The sequence below is a fragment of the Gavia stellata genome, chromosome 21, assembly GCF_030936135.1.
Source record: "Gavia stellata isolate bGavSte3 chromosome 21, bGavSte3.hap2, whole genome shotgun sequence".
NCBI classification, from domain to species: Eukaryota; Metazoa; Chordata; class Aves; order Gaviiformes; family Gaviidae; genus Gavia; species Gavia stellata.
The window spans coordinates 15,806,740-15,827,514 of record NC_082614.1 but is presented as its reverse complement, the minus strand read 5'-3'; the positions used below and the strand labels follow the sequence as shown (position 1 = coordinate 15,827,514).

General features: G+C 56.5%; 1 protein-coding gene across 1 annotated transcript in view; it reads right to left on the bottom strand.

Annotated features, from left to right (window-relative positions):
• Positions 1–1,242: 1,242 nt before the first annotated feature.
• MYO18B (myosin XVIIIB) overlaps positions 1,243–20,775 on the bottom strand; it is a 76,362-nt gene continuing 56,829 nt past the window's right edge. The window contains exons 39-44 of the mRNA XM_059827839.1: positions 14,131–14,264; positions 12,891–12,932; positions 11,986–12,147; positions 4,102–4,275; positions 2,978–3,993; positions 1,243–2,050 (exon numbers count right to left, since the gene is read on the bottom strand). Of these exons, the coding sequence (XP_059683822.1) occupies positions 2,979–3,993; positions 4,102–4,275; positions 11,986–12,147; positions 12,891–12,932; positions 14,131–14,264 (1,527 nt within the window). The 3' untranslated portion in view covers positions 1,243–2,050; position 2,978. The remainder of the gene's footprint in view (positions 2,051–2,977; positions 3,994–4,101; positions 4,276–11,985; positions 12,148–12,890; positions 12,933–14,130; positions 14,265–20,775) is intronic.

The following is a 20,775-nucleotide window of genomic DNA, read 5'->3' as shown; positions in this document are numbered from 1 at the left end:
CCCCTCGCTTCCCGAAGCGAAGTGCGTGTCCGGATAAACATCTGAAATAAACCATCTTCACCGCACATGCAACGACACCCGCCTCCGACCGGTCAGGGAAGGCGGGGAAGGTTTGGGTGAAGCACAGTCCCCATGGCTGGGGCTCGGTGTGGCGTGTTTTCCTTGCTGTTGAGGTCCGAATCCGACCCTGGGAGATGCCAACCCCTGCTCAAGGGAGCATGAAATCCATCCGAGGAGCAAGACTCGCTGAAAAGAGCAAAGCACGGGGTGTCCCGGCCCCGCAGCGATGCACAGCCCGGGGCCACCCACCCAGCCCCGTCCTCAAGCGCCACGTTACCTCCCCGGCACCAGCACCACGGGGGCTGCGGGCAGGGCCGGCAGCCCGGGGCACCGAACGGCAGCTTTGCCAGCCAGGAAGGGGCAGGATCCCACCACCCCCCCAAACACACGCACCCAGCTGTGGTGCACGGCCGGGCGTGTGCCAGGGTGGTGGTGCTGAGACATGCAAGAACTACAAAATGCATTGATTTTTTGTTTCCAGGATTAACAGAATCATTAGAAAGGCCGATTTTAAACTAATTAGAGGTAATTTCTTCATTTGCTGTCTTCTTGCATGAGTCGCATCTAGCAAAAGAGAGACCTGGAAGCGCGGGGAATGTCGCCTCGTGCAGAGCCATCTCCTGCCTGCCAGGCTGCCGGCAGCGCGGAGCTGGCCGGGAGCGAGGAATTGCTGGGAATTGCTGACAGCCTACGGGCGGCCGAGCAAACTGCTGATGTGAACCCACATCCCGAGGTTTTGCATTCATCTGTGACAAGGAAAATGCCTCTTGCTGCAAGGCTTTGGTTTAAATTAGAAATGAATGTGAAGAATCCAAAAGGCAAAACAAAATGCTGAAAACCGCCCAATTTGCCTTTTCAAGCCGCCACTGCCCTGCGGCCGCCCCGGAGGGTCCAGCGAGAGTGTGCAAATCAGTGCAAATGTCCCAGTTGAGCAAATTACTTAGAAGTCACTGATGGAAAGGAGAGATTTGTTCATGTACCTGTATAATTCTGCCACAAACCTCTGATAAATGAGTAAGTTTCCTTTTCTAGGCAAGAGGGTTGAGGCTGAAAAAAGAGCTTTTTGTGAGGGCAGGGAGATGGGGAGGCTGGCAGGGTCTGGGGCGAGAAGCCCCCAGCACTGTGCCGCTTCCACCGACCTGCTCTCACTGCAGGGAAAGGAAAGACAAGAGGTGGCTCATGTCAAAGAAGCAAATATTTTATTGTGTAAAAACCAAGCAGTCGTCCGAACACAGCCTCCCATTGCCACACGCACCGCAGCGCTGCCCTGCATGCCAGTGGGATGTGCCCAGATATCCCAAACAGGCAGGAGCTGTGAAAGCACGTACGGATCTGTCTTCAAGTATCTACAGAATTATAAAAGCTTCAGAGAAAGTCTCAGCCTCTGGAAACTAAAAAAATAAAAGAAAAGCATATAAAGAGAGCTGTACTGCAATGTGCAGCTCGGTTTGACCGACCGTCCGGCTCCGCTGTTGCTGGGTGTCACACCGAGACCCAAAAGCATCCCTCGGCCGTTCGGCTGATTTTTGAGCAGCGCTACATGGGATGAGACATCTGGGCTTCACCTTCTGGGTTAAAAAGGAGGGGGTTCGGTGTTCCTCCAGCTCTTTACAGCGTGGCCTTCCCCCAGCCAGCACGGCATGTTATCAGGCATCTATGGCAGCCACAGGGTTTTAATTACAGCACCAACTCCCGGAGTCAAACGACTGCAGGAGAACACGAGAGTCCCTCGTCCCCGTGGCTGGCCCTGAGCAAAGCTGCGGTGATGGAAACAGGGCATAAAGAAACCACGGTATGTTTAAAAACAAAAAAAAGTCTCATCATCTGTAAAACCATCCCATGACTTTTGGGAAGCCACTTTCAGTCTCTGTTTAAATTAGGCGTTTCCTATCAGGTGCTCTTCCAAAGGAGCGGGGGAGCGGTTCACCCGTCGCGGCTCCTCACTCCGTGCAGCGCCGAGGCCAGTTGCTGCAGTTTATTGAAACAAAGCCTGGAGAAAGTGGGACATTTCATTATGCAAATTGTGCTTCTTGGAAAGAAATGTTTTATTAACACGCGCTCCCTTCTTGTGTTGGCTTAGTCAATTTGGTCACAGCTTGACATCCAATAAGTTAGTCTAAAGGCAATGGTTTTACAAAATGTTTTTCTAATCCATTTTAAACACTTAATTACAGTTGTGGTGCATTCATTAGGGACTTTGCTTTCAAACCTGGATTGCAGTAATAAATCCTAATTCTCGAAGTGTCAGTTGCAATACAGAAATTGGATCCAAGTGGCTGTCAGAGGCAGTTGCTAACTGGGAGAAGCATGCCTGATCCAGGCGGGACCCCCTCCTCCGGAGCGGGTGACCTCCAGCGTCCAGCCAAAGCCAAATGAAAATCAACCGGACAAGCACGGGCACCGGGATGAGCGCTCCGAAGGGCTCGGGAGGATGTGTCTGCTGGGTGGCGTGGTAGGAGCTGGGGGACACTGTCTTTGGGAAACCAGGAGGCCAGGGGACCCCAGTGGGCCCAGTGGTGTTGTGGCCAGCTTTGGGGCTGTCCCTGGCACCAGCAGTGTCCCCATTGCCCACCCCCCTGCAGCTCCCAAGGGGGCAAGGAGAGGGCAAGGCGGGTGCCGGTCCCCAGTGCCACACGCCCTGTGGGGCATCCCTGGCACCGTCCCGGCTGCTGCAGAGCGGGGAGCAAGCCGGGCATCAGGGCTGAAGCCGGGCCAGTGCCTCCCCTGCCCTGGGCTGCTCCGGCGTGCCGGGGGGGAGCATGGGGACACCTGCTCTCTCGGGGCACCCTGTCCCCACGCACCACCCGGCATCGGCATAGGCACCACGTGGGCTGGAGGGGCAGCGGCTCGGGGCCAGCACTGCAAACCTGCCACCACTGCTCTGAGCTAGTGCCGGTCAGCGGCTCAGCACAGTTACCTTAGTCTTTTCCCAGATACTTCCTCATGATGCTGTTGACATCATCTTCCTTCCCTTCTGCCTCCGCCCGGCGGCTTGCCCCGCTGCTCTGCGTGCTGGCTTTGCCGCTGCATCCCTCCCCGTCCCCTCTCTGGGGCTGCGGCCGGCGCTTGATGCTGTCGGTGCTCCGGGAAGAGAGGATGGAGCCAGAGGATGAGGAGGAGTCGGAAAGGTCCCCGGGGTCCTCCCAGGGGGACAGGCTGCGCTTGGCCGTGCCCTTCGTCTCGGAGGACACTGAGCTGCCCGCTATGGCCTCATCCTGGAAGCGGACGGTGAGGGGCCGGTGGCCGTCCTTTCTGTCCCTCCCAGGCTTGGCCAGGCTGCTGGTGGAGCGGGATTTGCGAATGGCCGGGAGGAAGTCGTCGAAGTCGACGTTGGTTCTCCTCTCGTAGTTAAGGGTGGGTATTCTCCAGCTGAAGGGGTCGCTCCCCTTCCCCTCGCCCGGCCCGTCGCTGGATGGCGAGCTCAGGAGCCCCCCAGAGCCCCTTCCCACCTCCACATCTTCCACCGACGGCTCCAGGCAGCTTCTCCAGCTTGGCCGCAGCGTGCCCAGCACCTCCATCCCCGCAGCCGGAGAGCTTGGCCGGCGGCTGGAGCCGTCGAGAGTTTGCAGGAGGGAGTCGTAGGAGCCGAACTTTGATGCTCTTTTCAGCGCCGGCGAGCGTGCCGGCTCGGCCGGCTCCGAGGCCATGCTCCGCAGACTGGAGGAGCGCACGAGGCCGGTGCCTGCTCCTTCACCTTCCCCCGGCTGATTCCCATCAAGCTTCCCCAGGGAATCCTCTGCTGCTGGGAAAGCCCTGCAGCGCCGAAGGGCTGCGGCACCGGTGGTGCGGTAGATGGGGAGGGGAGAGGCGTCGCCCAGCGCCGGGCGCCCTTGCTCCCACTCCGCTCCCCGCTGCCGCCGCAGCTCCTCCACGTACTCGGAGAGAGCAGCCGACGAGCTGGGCGCCGACCCTGCCGCCGGAGAGAGCACTCTCCTCCTCGGCACTGTTGGAGACAGCGGGCTGGGGAACCTCCTGTCCGGGGCGGGGGAGCCCCCCCGCCGCAGGACCGATGGGGACGTCTCTCCTATCCTATCTGCAGGCTTTTTCGGGCTCTCCAGCTCCTCTTCGTCTGCCAGAGGTTTTCCGTATTCCCGCCTTCTAGCACCGAGCAAGGGACTTGCCATCCTCCCCAGATCTGCAGCATCAACAGACCTGGCAGTGCTCAGGGAAGAAGCTGGCCGGCTCGATGCTGGTTCCTTGGTGTCTCTGCTCAGCCTAAACAACAGATATTGGCATTAGTTTAAGCTGTGTGATTCCCAGTGACGTTAACGTCGTTCAGCAAGGACAAGGCTGAGCAGCAAAAAGACGGTATTGTTATGGTGGCCTCGGAATAAACTCCCGCTGCTGCATTGAGCAGTTGGGCAATGCCCAAAGATTTTATCCTAAATAATTCTAAGTCAGCCAACCTGGCTAAATCCACGGCGTAGGGTGTGTGGTGTGACCACCTTTAGCTCTGCCAAACCAACACATACCTCCAAATGTCCTTTTTTCTTGACAGGTTATAGCAATACGTAGGATTTATTTTATTTTTGTCAGCCAAAGATTATTTACTAAAATTTTATGAAACCAGCTTGCAGAGCGCCCTGAATGCATCTTAACGTTATTGCGGGGCACGTTTCACCGAGGGTCCTGCTGGGGAGGGAAAACGATTGTGAACTGCAAGAGCCAAATGACGCCTGGCCAGGGGCTGCTCGCTGCAGAGCGACTGACAGAAGTGATGTGTGGCGATGGGACCTCACCCTGCAAACGGGGCCTGATGCGGACGGCAGGAACTGTGTGGGCTCCACCTCCGCTCGCCAAAGAGGAGCCACACCAGTCACCATCACAGCAGGACACCATCCCAGAACACGCAGCCCTCAACCAGCAGCCTGACGGACACTGTAAGGTTGGTTTAGCCAGAACACGGTGCCAAGTCAGGGGTGGCAGAGGCTCAGCACAGGTTGCTCTTGCTACCAGGATTGTAGCTTGTGCAGAGTGCATATGTGGAGCAGCAGAAAGGGCAATAATAAGAATAAGAATAAGAATATGTCATGCTTCTCTGTGCTGAGAGCAGCGCAGCACACAGCAGGTCTGTGGCTGGCACCGGCACACGGTGCCAGCCCAACGGGAGACGATGCCCAGGAGGAGCCTTGCCGGCCAGCTGGTTTCCCTGCTTTAGCTCCTGCTTCTCACCACGGTGCTGCAAAGAGCTGCTTTGGGACCGCTGCGGTGACACCGTTCCCACCCCTGCACCGGCCGCTTGCTGAGCAGGACAGGGATGGGGTGGCAGCGTCGCAGGAGCAGGGGATGGTCTTGTCTTCCCCCAAATCCTGCCTGTCCCTCCCCAAAGTGTTCGATGGCACTAAGCACCCGCTCTGCCAGGACAGGAGCTTGGGAGCATCTCCTTGGGCACCGCAGGATGCCAATGTGGCACCTCTTCAGCTGCCGAAGCCCCTCCCAAGCGGCCAGATCCTGGCACATGCGGGCTGCGGAAAGGGCTTCTCTGCACCATGCCTGTCCCCTTCCTTGCGCAGCTGATGCACAGAGATGGGGAGGGGGCTGCAGTCACCGGCGGGCTCGGTGTCAGTGCTGACACTAAGCTTCCCAACGTGACACTTTACATGCCCCCCCCCCAAGCACCTACATTGGCTTGAAGGGCTGAAAAACTGGATTTTCCATGTGTCCCACTGTAGGAAAGGCAAAGGACCTCTTTGCCAGGACATGACTGAAAAAACAAAGCAGGCGCTCTGCAGAGCCGCACCGCGCTTCTCCTCCGTACATCGCTTTAGATCCATGATAGCCAGTTACTATCTATAGGCTGCTCCCGCGCAGCCGCTTGCCGGTGAGATGGGGAGCGTAGGCGCCTGCGAGCAAAGTGCTTTGACAAAGGCTGCACCCAGTGCTAGCAGCTGCCGGCAGCGCCGGCGGATTATCCCCACTCACAGACACCCCCAGCATCGCTCAGCCAAGGGGGACCTGGAATTGGCCTTAACGCGAAGGCTGCCGGGATGTGAATTTGTCTGAGAAAGAAAGGAGGAGGGGAAAAGAGAGCGAAGGGTAGAGCAATGCAGCAGAACCTAAATATAAATACATCTCTGGGAGGCCAGCAGGCTTCGAGGTGCGGGAGCAGTGGTCAAGTTTTACATCACCGGTAATGAAGCATCCTGCCCCGGGAATGCTGGGGTTGCCATGGGAACGGGGTGAGAACGGATAATCCAGCCACTGCGCTGGACCTGTTTGGACCAGGCTCCGCTGACCCGTGAAATAATTTACATGCCAAGACGGGCTGAAGACAAACTCCACAGCTGGGAAACGCGAGTGATTGCAGAAGCGATGGGGTAATGGAGCAGCTTCAGGTCCCTGGCACCCGCTGGCACAGCCTGGGGCACGGAGATGCCTGCCCGGCGCCGGCTCTCACCGCCACGCCGTGTGCCTGCAGCTCATTAAATGGGCCCAAACCATTCGATTATCCAATGCAAAATGAATTAACCGGAGATTTAATCTCCCTGGAACGCAGCAACCTCCAGGGCTACCCCGTGCCGCTGCACCCGATGTTGCTGAAGCCTTGCAGCTGATTAATAGTTTGAGACATTTCGATAATGCTGGTTTTTAGGAGCCTAATTGCATCTTACCTAAATAGCTGTTGTAATCCTTCCATGAGAATTTGTGTGGCAATTGCTCCAATCACTCTCTACGTTTCCAAATTATATTGTAAACTGACTGCTGCACGACTGGCTTTCATAAATTAAACAGCCAGCTTCAATATTTGTCTTTGGTTTTTAAGACTGAGATAAAAGTGAGCTGGAGAGGTAAGAAACACTAATAGACTGTGAACACGGACGGTTTACATGCCACTATCTATTGTCCTGTTCAGCATGATAGACAGTTACTATTTTTATGAAAATCTTTAGAGCCTGAAATGGAGTGAGAGCTGCAATCACAGGATTGTTCCTCCAGCTCCCATGGCTAGTATGAGTCCGGCCGCCGAGGCCCCGCAGCCCCCGGGGTCCCAGCAGGGACCTGTGTGTAATGGAGCATCTCCTGCCCATGCTCTCCGTGCCCTGGTTTTCAGCAGAAGAGCTGAAGCCCAAGACCGCCCCATCCATCCTTGTCGCTCCCAACGGTTCCTACTATCTGCCTCCCTCACGCAAAGCCCAGCCACCCACGGCAGGGAGAGGGCTGGTTTCCCCAGGGAAGCCGCATCTCTCCGGCCATGGCTTCACAGCCCGTGGTCAGCGCGTGCGGTGCCGGCGCCGGCAGGTCGGTGCCAGGCTCATGGTGTGTTATCTCCGAGCAGCATCAGCTGCCTGGCGAGCGCACATGGGGCCTGACTGGGCTTTAAATGAAAATGCAAATACTTCTCAGGGTTTACACTAGCGGCAAAAAGGCACCACACGGTGGGGAAACACTGCAGGGATTTCTCCGCTTTTGATGCTTTTCCTCTTGCTTTCCAGCATCTAAAATGCTCAGGGCCTTCCAGCAAAGCCCGTTATCGCTTCCCCTCCCAGGCAGCCAAAACCTGCTTCGCCCACCTCCAGAGACCCTCCTACAGCGGCTCCGAGCTGCCGCCCACCCCGGCACCAGCCGCCACCGCATGCCCTGGTGCGTGCGAGGGCGGCAGCCCCTGCTCCCGTGCCACGGCACTGTAATTACACCTCTGTTTCAATTACTTTCTGCAAAAGGAGTCTGAGGACCACAAGGTAATATCTCCCATGCATCACGTTTCTGACGGAACAAGCCAGTGCTGGTGCTGCCGCATCCCGCCAGGCTGCCGCAGCCGGGGAGTCAGGAGTGCCGTCCCATGTCACCAGTCAAGCTGTGCCACCGCAGCTGCACCCCACACCACCGTACCAGCACCCCGTCCTCATCGCTTGTTACTTTAACCGTACCCTGATGGCTACCAAAAAACCCCACCCCAAAATCACGGCTAATCTTCTCTTGGCTGTACTCAAGCCTCCTCACAAGGCAGGGCACAAGTGCGAGCCGATCCCGTCCCACCCTGCAGCATCCTCTGCTCATCCATAAATCCCAGGCTAAGGGCTGACGTGCCGGCAATAACTCCCAGGGCTTGGAATAACCCCGGGAGCCCCGGGCAGCCCCGGTGGTGGGTGGTGCTGCAGGAGGCAGGACCACGAACACGCTACAGCTGCGGAGCAAACCGCCGCTCCTTGCCTCAGCGTCAGAGGCGATTTTCCCCAGCCAAAGGCAAATCAGGGCCCGATGCAGAACTTGGAAGGCATAGAATCAAAGAATCGTTTAGGTTGGAAAAGACTTTTAAGATCATCGAGTCCAACTGTAAACCCAGCACTGCCAAGTCCACCGCTAAACCACGTCCCTACGCGCCACGTCCACTCGTCTTCTAAATACCTCCGGGATGGTGACTCCCCCACCTCCCGGGGCAGCCTGTTCCAGCGCTTGCATCTGGAAGCCAAACGGAGTTCTGCAATATGCCATTCACACCAAAGCAAATGACATACAACAATAATTAGTGAAGATTGCATAGCAATTAACATGATTACAATTATGCTAGTTGAAATAATTCATACAATAAAAATCCACACATGCGTTGCAACACATGACCAGGGAGGAAAGTGTGGCTCGGATGCTTTTCCTGGTAGCTGACAAATAAAACCAAGACAACTCCATTTCAGGGAGAGAAAAGAGACTGGCCTAATTTCTGTCAGAAGAGGCTTTTCTTGTCACACCATCATCTACAGAAGAGCTCCCAGTTTCCCATATAATGATTTGCTTTTGACACAGTAATGTTTAAAAATAAACGTGTCGGATCCCCATCAGCCTTGGGACCCGGGCTCCCGCTTTCCTGTACCGAAGCAGAAAGGGAAAGGATGCCGGGGTGATGCCGGAGCTGCGGATGCCGCGGTGCCGCAGGGTGCAGGAATGGAGAGGCAGGGCCCTGTGCCGCACCTCAGGAGCAGCCCCTCTATCGCCATGCAACCTCAACCTGCCTGGCGAGGGGCAGAATAAATGCATAAAGTTTTGAATTGGCTTCCTAAGGAAAAACCTTAGTTTATTCCAACTCTGCAATGTGCTGTATTTATTGAGGCTTAGCCCTGCTGGCCAACATTTTGTACAAGCACTTAAATAGCAGAGAATTAAAGAAAACGTTAATCAAATCTCTCATTCCTGTACACCACACTGACGATAACAGCCTTCTATGCTTTCCTCTGGCTTTTGGCAGCTGTTTGTTCAGGAAATATCCCATATGTAGTGCTGAGAAGCGAGTGCTAGGAAGATTCATTTTTCATTACTGGGTGCTTGTGTAAGACAAAGGAATCTTAATAAGGAAGAGCTCGTTTCGCTGATCTTGGTTTTATTACCTTACCAGCCTCATTGTCTGTTTGTTTGCATTTCATACAGCCTCCTCTCTAATATTTCCCATCTTAGATGAGCTGAAGCCAAACACAGCCACAACACCAGGATTTGCACTTCACCTCTTCACGACCCCCAGGAGGGAGGCAGACCGTCACATTATCTCCAGGTCTAGGTACAAATTGCCTCTCACAATGGCCACGGTCAGCCCGGTAAGTTATTTTTATTAATCCCCAAGCCTACACACCTGCCCTTTTATTATAAATCCAGTGTATTTCAGCTCAGAAATATGATATTAGCCATACCTTCTGATTTGTTGCCATTCATTTATGATCAGAGCTGGGTTATTTGGACCACAGCCCTGTAAGCAGTACTGAGGAATTACTTTTCTGATGGGTGCTCTGGTGGGGCACAGGGTCTCAAGCGAGCTCGGCCAGCCGCTCTCAGGGGTCCCACACATCACCTCCCCCCAGGTCCCAGCCCTGCTCGACCAGCCTTAAATTCTGCCTTGTATCAGCAATGGACCACTTCAAACCGCTCCAGCACGCTCGAGGTGTCCGCTGCCAGGGGACTTGCTCTTCCGAATATTAATTCTGGCAATAGCTATTTTACTGTACAAAGCAGGTGAATGCAGGGGGGAGGGGGCTCGCCAGAATCGGAGCGGGGAAGCTTCATACTAATGGCTGCAATGAAACGGCAGCCTGCAAACCCTGTTGAACCCTACCCGCTCAGAGCACCTATCTACGGACCCGCACATGAACAGGGAGCAGGCGGGTGCCCCTGCCCCGGTTCTGGGGGAAACGGGGGGAAAAGCCGGGAAAATAGTGTTGCCCATCCCGATACACCATCCCCGGGAAAGCAGTGCGGCGGGGAGGCCCCGAGCCAGGGGTGCAGGCAGGGGTACCGCCAGCCCTGCCCACCCTGAATTCGGCTGGTAGGTCTTTCCACCCGCGGGCACTGCCAGCTGCCACCTCACCGCACGGCAATCAGTGCTACAGGTCATGCAGAATGAAAAAAAGTGTGCTTTTTTTTTGTTACAAAGCTGTCGCTTTGCAGATCTTTGCATGCAAAGTAGAGAAACCACCTTCCCTAGGTGGGGATGATGCTCTCTGGAGCAGCTTCGCCCGGCGCTGCTCCGGCCCCAGGGCTCAAAGCTGCATCTCTGCTCACCTACCGCTCTCCCAAGCCTCCGAGGAGACCCGACACCCTCCTCTGTCCCCACCGCCTCCCTCCTGCGACGCAGCCACCCGGCCCTGATTTACAGGGCTTTTCAGAACTCAACCCATGCAATCGCTTCACAAGTGAAACACAAAGAACCGGTTTGTCTGTGACCCTGCGGTGCCGGGGAAGGCTGTAAAACCGTGGGTTTGTCTCTGGGCTGGAGCGTCCCTCCGATGGGCACCTGGGTGAGGCGGCCCCGATTCGGGCTGGGTGCCTGGGCACCTGCCGAGCCCTGGGCAGCCCTGCGGCCGAGCGCCCCAGGGCAGCAGCAGGAGCCGAGCCGAGGCAGTTTGGCCATGCGAGTGCTTGGGCCGCTCTCCAACTCCCTCACAGCCCATTAGCATTACCATCAAAAATTAACATATTTTATATTAGAACTGTATAAATGCATACTGTTTCCTCAGCAGCAAAAGGCGAGCATATGGCATACAATCCTCAAATAGGCTGCATCGCCTCTTTAAATTATCTCTAGAGAATACATCAAGGGATATTATACTGCTTGAAGCATGTTTTTGATGTAGCGACTTTCATCTAGTGTTTCACTGATCCTGGCATGGCAGCGACTACCTTCCTTGATTTGATGCTTTGACCTTAAATACCACAGGTCCCCTCGACCGCCTTTCTGCACGTCCTGAAAGGAGCACAGCCGAAGCAGCCGCCGTCCCGGGGCCGGCATCTGCAGCACCCCCTGATACGCCGCAGGGGCTTCCCTGTCCCCAAGCAGCTGCGGGCGTTGCAGCGGTGGCACCGTGGTGCTCCTCGCTGCACCGTGGGATCTGTCACCCATAAAGGGTGACTTTATTTTTTCCACCGGAAAAGAAAAGCCAGAGAGAGCACATGGGAGCCCCTGAGGATACACAGCGGTTTGGGATGCTCGGCTCTGCTGAGGGAGTTACGGGCTGCACCCACTGCCTGTGTCCCCCCATTCGAGGGGCCGCGAGCAGCCCCAGCCCCCGGCAGGCAGGAGCTAGGAGGGCAGGCAGCACCTGCCCGCCCGGCTGCAGCCTCAGGCCACGCAGACACTGGTGACGGGAGAGCAGCAGCCGGGGCTGACGGCTCTGCCTGCTGCCCTTGCCACCCCGGCGGGGCAGGATGCCCGCGGCCACTCTCTGCGCCTGAATGCTGGGAAATCAGCGCTGCCTGCAGCCTACTCCTGCCTCTCGCACCTTTGTTTTTTAACTAAAAATATGGGAGGGTTTAAAATACCTTTGTGATAGCTTGCTCCCGCAATATATTTTTCTACCCTCTGTGCAGCTGCAAGATGCTGGAGCTGGCACCAAGCGCCTGCGGTTTCCCCGGGGGAAAGCTGCGGTGGGTGCCCCGTGCAGGGGGAGCAGCCATGTGTCTGTCACCGCCAGAGGTGGCCGTGCCTGGGACGGGCTGGGGGTCCCTTACCTTGGGCCCTGGGTGCTGCGGCTGCCGACGAACTGCGCCGAGAGGCTCCCGGCCACGCTGGCACCCGCTGGGGAAGACCAGCCTGCGGACGACCCCGGCCAGGACTTGATGCTCTCTGCAGGCTCCAGACTGAGCGTGGAGCCGACGCTAGAGCAGGCATCCCTGCGGGGAGAGATGAGACCCCATTAGCTCCGCAAGCGCAGGCAGGAGGGCCAGCGGCACCGGGAAGGGGTCCTGGAGCATGTGTAAGGGTGAGGCTGGGCACAGACCGAGGGCTCCTTCACAGCTCCAGCAACAGCAGCTCCAGCTGGTGGGCTCTGCTCTGGCTGTTTTGTGGCACCGGCACAGATCAAATAAAACAAACCTTTCCAGGCAACCTGGTCCTTGTGCCATAGCTGCTGCCATTAACTATTTATTTCCCTCATGCTTTTGTAAGTCAGTGCCCTGTAGCCTGTAGGCAGTGGGTGGGAAAACCCCGCTGCTGCCTGCAGTGCCCTGGGACCAGAGCTGCAGTGGCAGAGCCATTGTCACCCCAGGCACCCCACTGTGCCCTAGGCACCCCTGGGCTCCCTGGGACCAGAGCTACCCCTGCCCACCCACCAGCAGCCCCCAGACCAGCTGCAGTGGATGAAATCCTTTAGGATCTCAGTTTTCCTTCAAAGCCACAGCTCAGCTTCATATTCCTAAAGTACAACCCGGAGAGAGCATCCTGCCCGGTTTAACAGAGGGAGCTCCCGGGAAAGTGAGTGGATCGATGGGCATGGGGGCACACAAAGCCAGCGCATCCGAAAGCCCATCTGCACCCTGCCCTGGGCAGGCAGCAGGCAGCTGGTGGTCCATAACCCATCGCACGACCCGGTGCAGGCTCCAAGCCTCCAGCCAGCAGCTCCCCAGGGCTCACTCACGTCTCCCTCCTGGAGCAGAGCGATTCCCGCGCCGTCTGCACGCTGCAACCAAGGAACAAAAGAGAGAGAGTCAGCCGCGGTGCTGCCGATGGCTCGCACGGCCTCCCCGAAGCCACCGCACAAGGCTGACGAGACAAAAAACTTCCCAGACCAACTGTACCAAAGCTTGCGGCTCTGGCTGGCTGCCGGTACGATCGGAGCAGGGTTTTGCCTGAGCTGGGCAACGTACCCCGCGACAGCCCAAGCAGAGCTGCAGCGGGGACGGGGCCGTTCCCAGCACGCTGCACGGCTGAAGACCTCCTCACCTGCTCCCTGCGCTGGTCAGGCCCTGGGCTGCAAAGGGGACCCCGGTGCATGCACCCCCACGGCAGAGACAGGTGCTGCCGCAGCGTACGTTGCGTTCGCACTCACAGAACACCTCCGCTGTGCTGCGCTGGCGAAGGGCAGGGAGCAAATACACGGCTTTTCCTGCACACGGCAGCTGCCGACGTCCCCGCCGGGAAGCACTTCTCACCTCCCGCTAATGTGCCAATTGCATTGGAAATCACTTTTGTTTTACGAAGGAGTGAATTTCTGAGCTCACGGTTTCTATCTCACCCTTCCCTGGTTTAATCACTACATAAAGAAAACCTCATCTCACAGCATGGTGACAAGCACATCTTTGGTTTGCTTTTTTTCCTTTTAAAATGCATTTATTTATTTTGTCTCCATTTGTCACGATGCCCCTTTAGCCATGAAGCAGAGGGGAAAAATAGAGGGCTGTAGAAATAACAACTGAAAAATTCACTGGCATTTGTTTCCCATTTTTCCCTAGTAAAATCTTCCACCCGATCCGCCCAGCTTCACTGGTTCCTCCAGCCCCCAGCTCCTGTGGCTGAACAAAGCGCAGGATTTTCAATCCATAAATCCAGCGCTGGGGCACCCACTGATGCGCGGCAGCATGCCACGCTGCTAGGGAGGGGAGTTCGCTCTGCAAATGGGGCTATTTCCATCCTTTTTGCTTACTTTTGGGCCACACAGCGTGATTTTTAAAGGTGACGCTTTTTCATGAAACCTTTCATTAACATGAAGTTCCTTGTTCATAAACACGTGCCGCTGCAGCGAAAAACATGCGAGGGTGCAGACATGCAGCTACAGCCACCGTGGCATTGCCCGTGCATGCTGCAGCATCCTCCCCCACCACAAAGCAGCTGAACCTGCCCCTCTGCAGCCCCCCAGCCCCCCGCACTCTTTGCCTCACCTCTCGGCATCGCTCTCGTCGCTGGACCGCAGCTCCTCCAGGGCCACCTGCAGATCGGCGATGCGCCGGATGGAGGTCCCCAGGTCAGCCTGCAGGACCTGCCGCACCGCCGCCAGCTCCGCCAGCTGCTGCTCCTGCACCCACGGCACCGGGTTAGCGCCTGCACCCCGATGCGGCACCCCGAACCGCGGAGCCCCCCCCACCCCAGTGCTCTCTGTGCCCTGCCAGGGCTTGCTACCTGCCCTGCGCCCTGCCGCGCATGCAACAGCTTGTAAAATGCAAACTTCACCTTACAGGAGAAGAGGAGCAAATGAAGCTGAGCCCCTCCGTGACCGACCAATGCCCCCCACAACGGAAAAAGGCTCAGAGGAGATGAGTCAAAAATCCCGAGTGCTGGGCAGAAGGTAAGGAGCCAGCAGCGATTACCGTGTGGAAACTGAACTTAAGCGCGGGGAGGGGAGGGTGACCTTGGGTTTCAGCACACGGCTGCACCAGGGCATCATCAGGTTGTACAGAGAGCCTTCCCAGAGACAGTCAGAAGGGAGCAATGTCTTCCTGAGCCATCCAGACCAGCATGGGGGAAGCGTAGATGTGGCTCAGCCCACCACGGAGTACAAAACCCAGACAAGTAATAAACTTTGAGGAGAGCAATGGGCTTGAGCTGGCTTCAACCCACACATCCCTCCCTGGCAGCTGGGGCTGCCCAGCGCCATGGCGGTGAGTGTATAGAGACCGGGGACGGGCATCACGGCTGTGTAGGGACTCGGGTGTATGTTGCAACTGCTGTATTGTGCCCGTGCTGTGATTTCAGCACAGTGCTGTACCGCTCTGCTAAATCAAAACGTAACGCCAATATACCAAATGAGTATATCTGATATCAAACATTAACCCCCCCGCCCCGTGTGGAACATGTAAAAGCACCCAGTGTGAGAGCACCATGTCCCTGCTGGGGACAGAGTGGGGCACAGACCGCGGGGATGCTCCCGGATGTTTCGGGGCTGCTCCTCCACTCACACACACCTTTTTGGAAACAAAGCCCTTTCTAGAAACACTGGAGTTGATAAGAAAACCCAGAAACTCAATTCATAATTTAAACTACAAGGACAAAAAGCCAGATGAGCGGCACAACCTGGATGGCTCCGTGGATCCAGCACCGAGGATGCTGATCCCATACTGCCCGCCCGCTGTGGCTGAGCACCGCCTTCAGCTGGGAGGAAATCTTCGTGCCGCTTTCTAAAGCATCACACGGCAGAGAGAGAAGGAGAGCGAGCGTGAGCTGCAAATTCACTGTGATTGAAGCTGCCAGCTGTAAAATTGCCATCTCGGTGGTGACAAGGTGAGAGATGATTTGCAGCGCGGGCTGCGACAGGCCGCAGCGCAGGAGCCGGCAGACTGTCAGAGTAAATAATGAAAGCCCTGGGATCACTGGGCACGCAGGCTCGAGGGGAAGAGCATTTCAGTTCATAAAAACATGCAAAGAAATATCCCAGTTCAGGTTGCACAGCACCACAGTTGCTTTTGGAAACGCACCGGTATTGGTAAAAACCTGAACGCTGCCAAGAAGCTTTCTGAAACTCAGCGCTTCCGAGCCCTTTGCTTCCCTCCCGGCTCGGACAAATGCAGAGGGTGGAAAGGACCCATATTTGTCATGGAAACTGCTCCAAGTCGCGTGGGGATGGCCCACTGCCCGGGCAGCGGAGGTGCTCCCCACGCCGGGGTTGTTCCCGCAAGCGGCTGGGGGCTCGGGAGGGGGCACAGAGTGGAACGCTGATCCCCGAGAGAAGAAAAGCCCAAGGGGAGAGAGCCCCAAGCCTTGGCTGGCTGCGTGCCTGTACTCAGCTATTTGCGACTGCGAGACCAGGCAGTAAAACAACTGCTAGATAAAAAGCTCAACTCTTCAAACGGGCTGATAAGAGTCTCTACTGAACTAGTTCCTCAGCTCCAGGATACGGCGCAAATTAAATGTAGTTCGGTGGCTGCATATAATTCCTTTCCTCCGTTCTGCTATTATTAACCTGACAGTGACGGGCGGGGAGGCAGCCGGGCACACAGCAGTGCGCACCCCCCCGGGCACCCCAGCCCCGCTTCCTCTGGCAAACAAAACCCCCCGGGTACAGCTGCAGGAGCGGCAAACAGCGTGTCCCGGCGGCTGGTGGGGTCCCCCTGGCCCCGCTGCCTTCCGCCGTGGGAGCGCCACAAGAAAAGGGACCACCGTGGGGCTGATGCCACCGAACCGGGTCTCCAGCCCAGCTCCCTTCAGGGATACCCCAGTCCCTGGGCACCCAGGGTCCGTGGCACCCACGCCGCACACGGGAGGAGCCTTGGGAGGGGGCTGGCAGGGCACCGGGGGCACTTTAGGGACTGCACGGCCGTGGGCACTGCGCACCGTGGGTAACCTTGGGGTCCCTTGCCCACATGCCACCCGAGCAGCAATTTGAATGTAAGCCTGAAAATACCCGTTTCTTAATGAGAGCTGACACTGCTCAAGCACAGATGTTGCTAAACCAGACTCCTTCATGCGGAGGGACTACCACCACCGCCATCGCCCCAGGTACCCGGGCTGATGAGGTGCAGAGGAAAGTGCCAGTCGCAGTCAGGGAACAATCTGGGGCTGCTCCACGCTCCCTCTCTGCCGAGGGACTTGCACAAGCCTACGCCCAAAGTGAATTTTAGCTGTCGGGGCTCAGGCATTACTGTAAAGTGAATTCTGGCGATAGCAATCTGCAGCAAGAAGATGTAGGGAAGAGAAACGGTACCACTCGGTTCCTGTGCCCTGCCTTTCTGCTTGGGCTCCGCACATCCGCAGCTCCCGACGATGCTGCAGCCAGTGAGGAGGAGGAGGAGGACAGCAGAGCTGCGACCGGGCTATAGCGAGGGGAAATGCCCTGAGTAAACACACTGCTCAGCGTATTGGGCTCAAATCAGTACAAAATAGAAAGGATTGTGCTTACAGTCACAGGGCAGCTACGTCGATCAGCTCTGTGAGCATAACGACAGCGCTGCGGTGGGGAGGAGGCTGCGAACCCCACGGCCCACCCGTCCCAGCACTCGATCCCAGACCTTGTGCATGGAGGCACTTCACGCTTTACTCAAACATAAAGTATCTGCACCATACCATTGTCTCAAGGAAGGGACTAATTATGTCACTATAATTAAATGTGAAATGCAAAGAAGTTATTTTTTTGCTGTACCCCACCAGCACCCTGACCCTCGGCAGAGCCCCACCTTGCCCATGCACAAAGGGACCTGCTCGCGCCCTTCCCGGGTTCCCCGCACGTTTGGACTCGGTGGCACAGCCGGAGCCAGCCGACCACTGCCCTTCACCACATGCAAGAAACCAGGCGTGACACCGAACGAGAAGCTGCTGGGACTGGAGTGATGCACCGTGCTGTGGCTGGGCCTGGGGGGATGAAAGGTGACCAGCACATCATTTTGCCTACGTTATTCAACCTTAACGGCCCGTTATCGGAGCCCCCGTGCTCCAGCTAGTGCTGCTGATGACGGGAATCCCGGATGGCTGCTGGGGGGGGCTGCAATCAGAGGAGCCACGCTGATGAACGGGGCTTATAAAGCAAGGGCTACCAGGGGAATCAGTCCTTTCTACCTAATTAGGGAGGGGGGTGAAGGCTGGAGCAGCTGCCCTCACGCTGCACAATGCCTGGGGGGTGAGGCAGCAATTTTCCAACTATTTATGAGATTTCATCTGCTACTCTTTAGCCTCCACAGGGATCTAATAAGCATTGCACGGCGAACTGATCCATGGGGGGATTTCATCCCTGACCACACACATACACCTTAGCCGGGCTGCTCTTGCCAGCCCGCAGCCCCCCAGCAGCAGTGCCGGGGCTGCCCCACGGGAGCCCAGCACCTCCCCAAAAGGTGTCCCGCAGACGGGGGTGCTGCTTGCTCAGGGCAGGAACCCCGCAGCCGCTGGGCCGGGGGCCGGTGCAGGAGCTGCTGACCGGGAAGGGTCTGGGTACAGGGCTGCACTGCCAAAGGGATCCCCATCAGCTGCTCACATCAGCCCTTGGAAGCACGCTCCCTCCTTCCCCCCCAGAAAAGTGAGAGTTATTGCCTTCTCCCTTGCAAAGCAGCAGATACCAGACTTGCAAAAAGATCCAGTGCTCCTGAAAGGAGCTACAGCTACTGCCACAAACCAGAGATGGTGAAGCAGAACCAACAGTCCTTTGCTTCATGTGTATGTTGGTCTTTTCATTGAAAAGCTCCACTAATTTCTCTCCTGCCTTGCAGCAGTTTGGACAGACCCTATGCATCCCCCCGGCCAGCAAGGAGCCTGCCCGTGCACCCGGCTGTGGCACGGGGAGAGATGGGGATGTGGCTCCAGCTGTGAGCCCAGGGAAAGGTGCTCCAGCTTCCCAAATGGGGATCCCACAGTGCTTCTGCTCCACGGGCTCGGGAGCATCCTCTGCAGTTAAACCCTGGTTGGCACCAGCAGATCTGGCTCCTTCCACCAAAGCAGTCAGTCATGTGCAGCAGAAACCAGCCTGACCAGCCCAGAAACCCCGGCTGATGTATATTTTATAAACAATAAATAAAATATACGTTCTGCCTGGTTTTGCGTACATTTCCAAATTAGATACTTCCATTCACGGCGTATCGGCGGACAGATCACCCCCGAGCACAGCACTCCCAAAACCCGATGGCACTGGTCTGCTGGCAGGTCGAAAGCATTTACTTTGGAAAGCTGAGGTTAATTTCTGCTGACAAGGAGCCTGAATTAAAGGCTCTTTCAGGACAAGGGGGACGGGAGCTTGCTTGGCGATGGTCAGCACAGAGCAAACCCACACCAAGACACTGGTGCTCACAGCCTGGACTCCAGCCCTCCCCCGGGGGGGCTCGCAGGAGGATGCTGCTGCGCATCCACACTGGAAAGACCCTGACAACATGAGTTACACTGCAAAAAAATTAATTCCTACTGCGAGCGTCACAGCTGAGTGCTCAGCAGTGGGTCTGACCTGCCGATCGCCTTTCCCTGCACTTCATATGGCCCCCCCTGCACCCATCCTCTCCAAAGCCCCTGCAGCCCCCGGACCACCCGCCCTCTCACGCACCACCCGCGCTCACTGCAAGGACAGGTTGGAAAGGAAGAGATTTGCTGCAGAAGGGAAATATCGCCACCACTTCGTTGGCACCCAGACAAGAGAAAGCCGAGGCGGGCGGGTGAGGGCCCAGTCCGCACAGCACCCCACCGCCGGCACGGCACGGCAGCAGGGCTGTCACCCAGCAGGCAGCCAGCGCCGCAGTGGAAGAGGTCAAGACAAGCGCGGACTCTGCACCAGGCAAGGACAGGCGGCAAGGACAGGAGGAGACGTGGGCTGGCAGCTCCCGGGGGGGGGGGGTGTCCCCGCTCCTGGGGGTGCCCCACTCTGCCCCGGTGCAGGCAAGACCCCGCCGCCCACCGTCTCCCCGAGCATCGCTGGGGATTCCGCCTGCGGTTCACCAGCGGTCTTTTCCAACAGCCAAAGATGCTCGGTGCACCCCTGCTCCAGCCCTCGGCAGCCAGTGCAGCGCGGGGGGCACCAGCAGGCAGCCGGAGGCATCGGAGCCCCCGGCCAGAGCCCACCTGGAGACAGGGGGAGAGGGGACATCTCAGCCAGCAGGTCCCTACATCCTACCCCTGTCCCGTCCCCCCCCATCCTGGCTTTGCTTTCATTGCTTCTCTGGAAGAGAACCTCTTTTTCTTAAGAATTTCTTTTTCATCTAATTTTGTCTCGGAAGCATTTGAAGATATGTTAAAAAGAGCTAAGCAAAACCAGTAGTGAAATAATTTATGGGACTATAAAGGACGCCGAGGCAGGCACTGCAGAGCATCCAGCACCACTTCCTCGTCACTGTCTTTTATTTTTGTTTGTGGTTCTGCTGTCACAACATAACCTTTGCAAGCTCCCATCCACCTGAAGTGAAGTATAATCCAATTAGTCCAATTTGGATTGCTTCTATTTGAATAATTTAGCGTACACCTGCAGTATTCATCAATCATTATTATTTTCAATTAAGTAATTAACTCGCATGTTTTCAGAAAGTTTGAAGTGACAGAATTTCCGCCATTGAAGTCTCAAGTGAGACGGGGCGAGCGGCTCTCTCTGTGCTCGCAAACACCGGCGTTACCGGTAATTGGTGTGAGCAGCCACAAGTGCTGATGATTTCCTGAAGAATTTACTTCTTTAATGGCAAACCAGAAATCACACGCCTGCTGTACAACAGGCCTAATTAGCGTGTATACGGTCGAGTTTTCACTCGCGGCTCCTCCACCACCCAAGTTCACCTCTAAGACTGGCTCCCTTTGATGAAAATTGTCGTTACACTCAGTCAAAGTCATTAGCTTTTAGAGAAAAGAGCAGCTCTGGAAGACCCAGGAGCAGGCGGCGCTGGGGCAAAGGGCTGCGGAGACATCAGAGGGTTCGGCTGGGACCCTGCTGGGAGCTGTAGGTTTGCCTGGGCGGGAGCGTGGCATTGCCGGCTGGAGGCACAAACAGCTCCTGCTTTGCTTCTCAAGTTCGCTGAAAGCCCCAAAAAATCTTCAATGCTTGCAAATGAAAAAAAAAAAAAAATCATAGACATCAGGCTGTAATCTGCTACAGCACGCTGGATTGCGTGGTGATAACAGGGCTGCATTACAAAGGA